The 7,452-nt window shown below is 47.9% G+C and overlaps 1 protein-coding gene and 1 long non-coding RNA gene across 2 annotated transcripts; one reads left to right on the top strand and one right to left on the bottom strand.

Moving 5' to 3' along the window:
- Window positions 1–925: 925 nt before the first annotated feature.
- On the bottom strand, window positions 926–2,122 carry LOC109268324 (uncharacterized). The gene is made up of 3 exons (XR_008417226.1): window positions 1,735–2,122; window positions 1,584–1,639; window positions 926–1,182 (listed from the first exon to the last, which is right to left on the bottom strand). It is a non-coding gene; the product is annotated as an uncharacterized LOC109268324 (long non-coding RNA).
- Window positions 2,123–2,285: 163 nt separating this feature from the next.
- On the top strand, window positions 2,286–5,642 carry GPX2 (glutathione peroxidase 2). The gene is made up of 2 exons (XM_019451555.2): window positions 2,286–2,643; window positions 4,961–5,642. The coding sequence occupies exons 1-2, from the start codon at window positions 2,422–2,424 to the stop codon at window positions 5,309–5,311; spliced, it is 573 nt and encodes a 190-aa protein (XP_019307100.1). The 5' UTR covers window positions 2,286–2,421; the 3' UTR covers window positions 5,312–5,642.
- Window positions 5,643–7,452: the final 1,810 nt, after the last annotated feature.

The following is a 7,452-nucleotide window of genomic DNA, read 5'->3' as shown; positions in this document are numbered from 1 at the left end:
TTGGTGGAGGAGGTAGAAAATGGGAGTCAGGATACAATGAAGAAGGAGTCAAAAAAGGCAGGCTGGTGGTAGCTTAAGATCTTCACCTGCACTTCATAGTTTATAGAAAACTTGCAATACTTGATCTCTTCCATCCTAACAATCATACCTGTGGGAGATCAGGAGAGTGATTATCTAAATTCAGCAGATAAGGAAACAGGTGCCTAAGGGCCTCATCTAACAGTGGCAGAGTCATGGCTGGAAACATTAGAATTGAAATCTCTGGAGGGGAAAGCGTTAGTATCTCTATGTAGAAAAATCCTGATAAGTAATTCTCATTTGTAGCCAGAGTTGAGAACCATCACCTACCTGGACTTTTTGCCTTCTAAGCCAGTGCAGTTTCCAGAACAACTACTGCGGAAAGCCATGGGAATCACACACTTGTTAGTGCATGTCCAAAGTAATAAGCTTCTTGAGTTTACCTCCAACTCAAGCCAGTTTGAGGTAAAGTTGGAAACAAAGTATTTTAGGAGAGTCTCATCAGTTTTATTCAATCATGAAAGGTGAGAGCCTGCATGACAAAGGGTCCTAAATTGTACTTGGAGAAAAGGGATGGCGTGTCCCTAAGGAAGAGGGAGCCCCCACTCAGCTCAGGAACTTCCATGGTCTTCCTGGACAGAGGACCAGAGGGGCAGCCAATAAGAGATGTCCAGATGCCTAGAGAATACTGGGAAAGCTCCAGGCATGCAGATAAGCCTGGCAAGTTCATGTTGAAGTTCAGCCCACTGTCAAGGCCAAGTTCTTCTGACTCCGTGGCCTGGTAGGAACATTTATTGGGCTGTTTCTAGGAACTCTACCCAGTCTCGGCGGGGGGGGGGGGGGGGGGGGGGGGGGAAGGGCAGGGGGGCGGGGCAGGGGGGCGGGCGAGGAGAGACACACTTCACTCTGCATTTCCTGCCTCCTTTAATGGCCAAAGATTCCATTCCCACTCAAGTAATGGAGGCTTGTTCTTAGGGAGCAGCCAGTAGAGACACAGGTTCCCATGGGCTCTAAAGACCTATGGAACAGGCCACAAAAGCCAGAAAAGCTGGACACTCCCTGGTGACTAGTTCCTCCATCTTCTCAGCAAATCAGATTCTCAATACCAGCTGCTCCCAAGCCTTGCTTATTTGTTCTCGAAGACAGTTCCCAATGGACATGTACCTGTGAAAACACTCTCTAGTAAGCATTTGCATTGTTATTGAAATAACACTCTAAAAATCCCAAAGCCAGGTAGAGTCTAATTACCAGTTTTACCGGTAGAGAAATCCAGACATTAAAAAAAAAAAACAAAAACAAAACACGAATTTGTTGAGCTGGTAGGTGCTTGGAAGAATGAAGCACACTAGCTCTTCCCTTAGGTCCTCACATGTCCTGCAGTACACTGCATATCTGGGGCTGAAAACATCATAGGTGGCCCGACTCGGTCTAGAACCATGGAAGCTTTGGCTCCCTGCACACTTCCTTCCGTGGGGGAATGACCAGCACCAGCCTGCTGTGAGCAGTCTTTGGGACTGAGTGTCTGAGAGAAGGCAGGTGCAGCTCATGCCCTTGGAGCAACTCACCTGCTCTGCGACTCCTCACCATTACCCCGACCATGACTGATGTCAGCCGCATGACCCTGTGGAGGCAGAGTGGAAGGCAGAGGTATCGTGGGCAGTGCCATGCAGGGGGGCAAGGGCGCAGGCGGTCTCCAGCACCGGTAATATCGCTCACTGAAAGACTTTCCAAGACAAACTTCATCTCTTCTGCCTGGTGCAAGCTGAGCCACTGAAAGCCATTATTTCTAGAAAATCACACTGTCCTCCTAAGGGTCCCTTTGATTTTGTGCCCGTGGAAGGCAACAGCCAAAGAAAAACACATGCACAGTAATATATAGGTTTCAGTTGTAGTCTGAGTTGAGGGAACATGTATCCCAATTCTCTTCCTCATCTTTCAGATCTAGGCAGACCCTGACCTCTCAGTGGCACAGTTCAGAGCCTGGCCCTCCGCAGACAATAAACGTCTGTGCCAAGTGAGAACAACTTGCTGGGGCAGGTCGGAGTCAATCCTGCATCCCTCCCTCCCTTTTTTCCTCCCCATTTGACCTTTGGGGCTCTAGTTTCCTGCAAGTAGTGAATTATTCATGTTTGCACATAGATATCAAATTGGCCCTTCCCAGGTTGCCAGCAGGGTGGGGCAGGTAGGTGGCTTTGTTCAGAGTCTGTAAATAGGAGGAGCAACCTCCTCGTTGAAACAGCACTTACAGGTGGGTGACTGTTTTTGCTAAGTCATCCTGGGGATGCTCAAAGCCCCATTGTGAAATCCTTCCTGTCCGGCCAGGCTCCTCCTTCCTCCCCACCCCTTTAACAGACCCTTAAGCGGGCGCACACCATTCTGCAGGTCTCAGTCTGCACCTTCACCATGGCTTACATAGCCAAGTCTTTCTACGACCTCAGCGCTATCAGCCTGGATGGGGAGAAGGTAGATTTCAATACGTTCCGAGGCAGGGCAGTGCTGATTGAGAATGTGGCCTCTCTCTGAGGCACAACCACTCGGGACTTCACCCAGCTCAACGAGCTGCAATGCCGCTTTCCCAGGCGCCTGGTGGTTCTTGGCTTCCCTTGCAATCAATTTGGACATCAGGTGAGGGGTCCCTTGCATTGTACCCAAGGAGGTGGGATGGTGAAGCTTTGGTAGGCTAAGGGGAGGGGGAGGATGACCGTGTGTTGGAGTGTCTGGAATCACAGGTATGTTTTGTTAATCCAGGTCTTTAGGTACATGTGAATACCAAGGGGAAGTGTATGTGGTTCTAACTATGCTTAAACACTGTTTATTGTCTTTCCATTACACTCCATGAGGGCTGGTACCAGGTCTGTTTCTCTCTCCACTGTAGAGAGGGCACTGATTAAATATCCGCTGAATGTATGAGTGGAGGACATAGATCGACAGTCAAACTAGGATTGGACTGACCCAGGGCACCTTAGTTCCAGCTAGACGTGGTTTTGCTATTTAGTGGCTCTGTGCCCTACAAAGAGTCACTTGATTTTTCTGTTTTAGTTTCCTCATCTGTAAATGGGGGATAGTATCATTTCTCTCACAGGATGACTGGGAGGTTCAGAGGATAAGATACACAAAAATACCTTGAAAAATACAAGGTAATATGCAAGTGTAAGCAACTGTATTATTTAGATTAAAGGATTTTGTTTTAAATCGGCCAAGTGGAGGGTGATTTTGGTGGAAAGCTAAGGGTTTACAATATGCACGTGTTTCCTCTGGGCATCACATGCACCTCTCTGGCTCTGATTTGTGTGTGTGTGTGTGTGTGTGTGTGTGTGTGTGTGTGTGTCCCATTTGGATCGAATCTCTGTTTCTGATTACTGGGTCAAGTTATAGATCTTCAGCCCACACACTTCAAGTTCTCTTCTATTTTCACTTATTATTTTAACAGCAAAAGCAGGCAGAGTGTCCTCAAGTGAACCCTCTAATTATAACCCCCTTAGTTCGATTCACAGCGGCGTGAAGGCAAGGAAGAAATTAGCAGGGATACAAGCAGGAAGGCTGAAGTGTCTTTGGCTAGTGACAAATGTGAGCTCGAACCATCACGGCTTTCATTGTTCCTTCCCTGTCTCCGTCTGTTTCTAGGCTTGGCCAGGGCAGGCGAGAGAAAGGGCAAAACCTCTTTAGGAGTATCTCTTCGGCCTGAGAGGTGCCTCCACCCTTTACACCATCACTTCAGGCTAGCTAGTGGCTGGAGAGAATCCATAACCTACCCGGTAGCCAGTCAGCCATTTGCATGAAGAGATAAGTAGTCTAATAGAGATCACCCCTGGGCTCAAGATGTCATGATGGCCTGGAACTGACTGTACCGATTGGTTCTAGCAGGTCAGAGGCAAGAACTTTCTCCCACAGGGAGATATCTGACTCCTAGACTCAGGGGGAGGGGTGGAAAATAAGGGTTTCTAAGGGCCTTTGGAGTTGTCAGGGGCGGGGAATGCCCAGTGGGAATAGGACAGGGATGGCCCTGGGGAGGGAAAGACGGGTAGCAGGTTCAGAGCTAAAGCATTCACAGCTGAGTACAGTGAGTGTGGGGGGCAGGAGTCTTAGGATAGCAGTCTAGAAGCAAAAAGAATGATAACTACACATTCACAACCTTTAGCCCTCAAGCACTTATTTCCTTAACTTCTCTTCCCCTGGCCTATTCCAGAACCCTAAACACTCTATCCTATTTAATTCATCCCTGTTTGTCACTGAGCAATTCCATTTAGAGTACATTCATTATTATCTCTAACTCGCTTCGCCTTTGTGGCACCTGAAAGCCAGATTTCCTTGGATGGCATCTTCACCAAAGCTTCCTCCTACTTACACTTCAGATCTAGGACAAAGCAAGATGAAAGCAAGAAGCTATAAATCCCATTTATATGAGCAGGATGGAGGCAGAGGCTATCACACTCACATATAACTAGGAGAAATGGAGGCAAATCAGGGCAGAGGGAAAGGGAAGGTGGTGGCAGGACGTGTGTGTGAGTGCCTGTGTGTAGGTAGTGGATGGGAGAGTTCTAGGTGGTAGGACTTGAGCCTTCTTTCCCTTTCTGTCTCCTGCTCTGAACTCAAGGTTCCTTGAAGTTTCAGACAGATACCCTAAGAACTGTCCAGGGTAGTTTGGAGAGAGAAAGAATCGTTCAAAGTGCTAAATCACTGACTTTAACAACAGCCAAGCTAGGAACCGCAAGGACTTTCAGGAATGGCCTAGCAAACCATCAAACAACAGCTGTGAGTGGGAAAACTCCAAGTCAAGAGTAGGACAAAGCCAGTGAAGAAGGAAAGAGAAAGAACAGAGGAAAAAAACGCTACATAGAAAAGAATAGTCCTGGGAACGGCGTATAGGAGGGTGAAAGATTTTTTGTGGATCCTTCATTTCCCCCTTCCCTCTTCCATGCTCTTTGTCTTTTTCCTCCCCCAGGAGAACTGTCAGAATGAGGAGATCCTGAACAGTCTCAAGTATGTGCGCCCTGGGGGTGGATTCCAGCCCACCTTTACCCTTGTCCAAAAGTGTGAGGTGAATGGTCAGAACGAGCATCCCGTCTTCGCCTACCTGAAGGACAAGCTCCCCTACCCGTATGATGACCCATTTTCCCTCATGACCGATCCCAAGTTCATCATTTGGAGCCCGGTACGCCGCTCAGATGTGGCCTGGAACTTTGAGAAGTTCCTCATTGGGCCGGAAGGGGAGCCCTTCCGCCGCTACAGTCGCACCTTCCCTACCATCAACATTGAGCCTGACATCAAGCGCCTCCTCAAAGTTGCCATATAGACACAAGCTTCTCAGCACACAGACCTATTCCATCCAGCCCTTAGGTATCTTTCCTTAGGATTCAGAATGCCCTCAGGAGATACTGCTGGACCAAAGCTTTCCCTTGGGATCAGCCCCTTTCATTGAAGAGCCTTGCCTTTCCGGTCTGCCTATCTCCCTTCCCTCCCCCCAACCTTCTGGTTGGTGATTCTACTTGGAGCTCAAGACTTGGGTGGATCTGGGCCTTCACAGAATGATGGCATCTTCCTAAACCGTATGGGCGGTGTCTGAGGAGTGTGAAGGGCTCGGAGCCAGCCTGCTAGATGAGTCCAATAAAGGGCAGGTGTGGAAATGGCCGGGCTCTCTGTGTCTTCTTCCCGGACAGAGGGTAGAGGGATGGTACAAAACCACAGGTGGGCCAGACAGCTGGCAGCACACAAAGGCTTGATAGAGGGAGGCTCTCTCATCAGGGGGACACCGTAATAACTGTCTGGTCAGGGTCTGCTGTGGCAAGTGGAGTTGCGGGAAATCTGAATTATACTATTACTCTATGGCTCCTCCAGAACTGGGCAAAGGGTGGTGATGAGAGGTAAAGCAAAGGAAAAGTCAGCGGTCCTTCCGTGCGGTATACTGGGAGGTTCGTTAGAGGACTCCAATCAGGAAGCTGTTGCTATCAGTGTAGGTTCTGGGCCAACTATGCATGACCTGCACTTTGAGATGTTGCTGGGACATTAATTTGGTCAACTTTAACTGACAGCAAGGGTATGGAGGGTGCAGTTACTGGGAACACAAAGAACACCTACCCTTTTCTCCTTGCCTTGCTGAGTAACATTTGCTTTTGTTCCTTTGCTCCTTTAAAAAAATTTTTTTTAATCTTTTTTATTTTTGAGAGAGAGAGAGTGCGAGCAGGGGAGGAACAGAGACAGAGGGAGACACAGAATCTGAAGCAGGCTCTAGGCTCTCAGCTGTCAGCACAGAGCCTGACAAGGAGCTCGAACCCGTGAACCACAAGATCATGACCTGAGCTGAAGTCGGACACTTAACTGACTGAGCCACCCAGGCAGCCACCCGATCCTTTGCTCCTTTTTACAGTTCACATGCCACCCTTGTCTTTCTCAAACTCACATGTTCACAAATTCAGGCATAAGACAAACTGGTTTAGACGTGAATGATCTCATTTTCAATTCCATGAGGGTGGGAATGGAAGAGGGCCTCCCTTCAGACAGTCAGACTGTTCATAACCTGCCAACATGAGAGCTATTCTCTGTGAGAACAGGGGTCTGCCAAATGGCTTTGTAAGGACGGTGCCTCAGATTCCTCAGCTAGCACAGGCATACTCAAAAGGCACCAACACCTCCAAGGCCAGGTCCTATCATGTTCTAGAAAAGACACCTGCTGAAAGGCCACTGCCCTGTCACTTTGCCTTACAAACGTCTTCCTGGAAACTTCTCACGTTACCTTTCCTTCTTTGACCACTAGATGGAACATTTTACTTTTTTCACTGAAGCCCTGAAGGGACAGTTCTCCAAACTGGACACACTGCTTAAAAACCCCAATGCTGAGGGGGAAATCCCTTTCCTGTTATGTTCCCTACACTATTTTCTAAGCATCTGCATCATCTGAGAAGTAAATGTGGAATACAGGCTAAAGATCCTCCCTGTCTGACCTTCAGTTAAAGCTATGTCATCTGCAGTGCTTTATTTCAAAAAGGGTAACCTGAGCATTACAGTGGGAATCCCCTGGCATGCTTTTCAGGGCCTTCTGCTAAATTAAGGCTACCCTTACACTGACTCTTGGAAACGCAAGCCTTTCAAGATTCCTGTTCTTAAAGCCAACAGCTGGGGTATGGGTTTTTTGAGGGCAGGACGAGGCACTGATTTTAGAGGAATAACTGCAGGGATACATCACTTCTCTGAAGAAGTACAGAATACATATTGGAGGCTAGTATGATTTGTGCATCATCTCGATAGTGCTATAGGTTATTGCTATGTCTAGTAACAGAGCAACTATCCTGGATGTTGGCATTATGCCACAGGCAATTTAGGGCCTGATATGCCTGATATGTGTTGGGTCTTTTCCTTGAGGCTCAAGTTGAAGGAATTATCTAAAGATTCCCAAAGGATTAGGAATTACAGAAGTGATTTTGCAGAGAGAGTCAGTAA

Source organism: Panthera pardus, unplaced genomic scaffold, assembly GCF_024362965.1.
Source record: "Panthera pardus isolate Hobbes unplaced genomic scaffold, ASM2436296v1 HiC_scaffold_24, whole genome shotgun sequence".
Lineage (NCBI taxonomy): Eukaryota > Metazoa > Chordata > Mammalia > Carnivora > Felidae > Panthera > Panthera pardus.
Note: the sequence above shows the minus strand (reverse complement) of the source record. Positions and strands in the feature narration are given on the sequence as shown.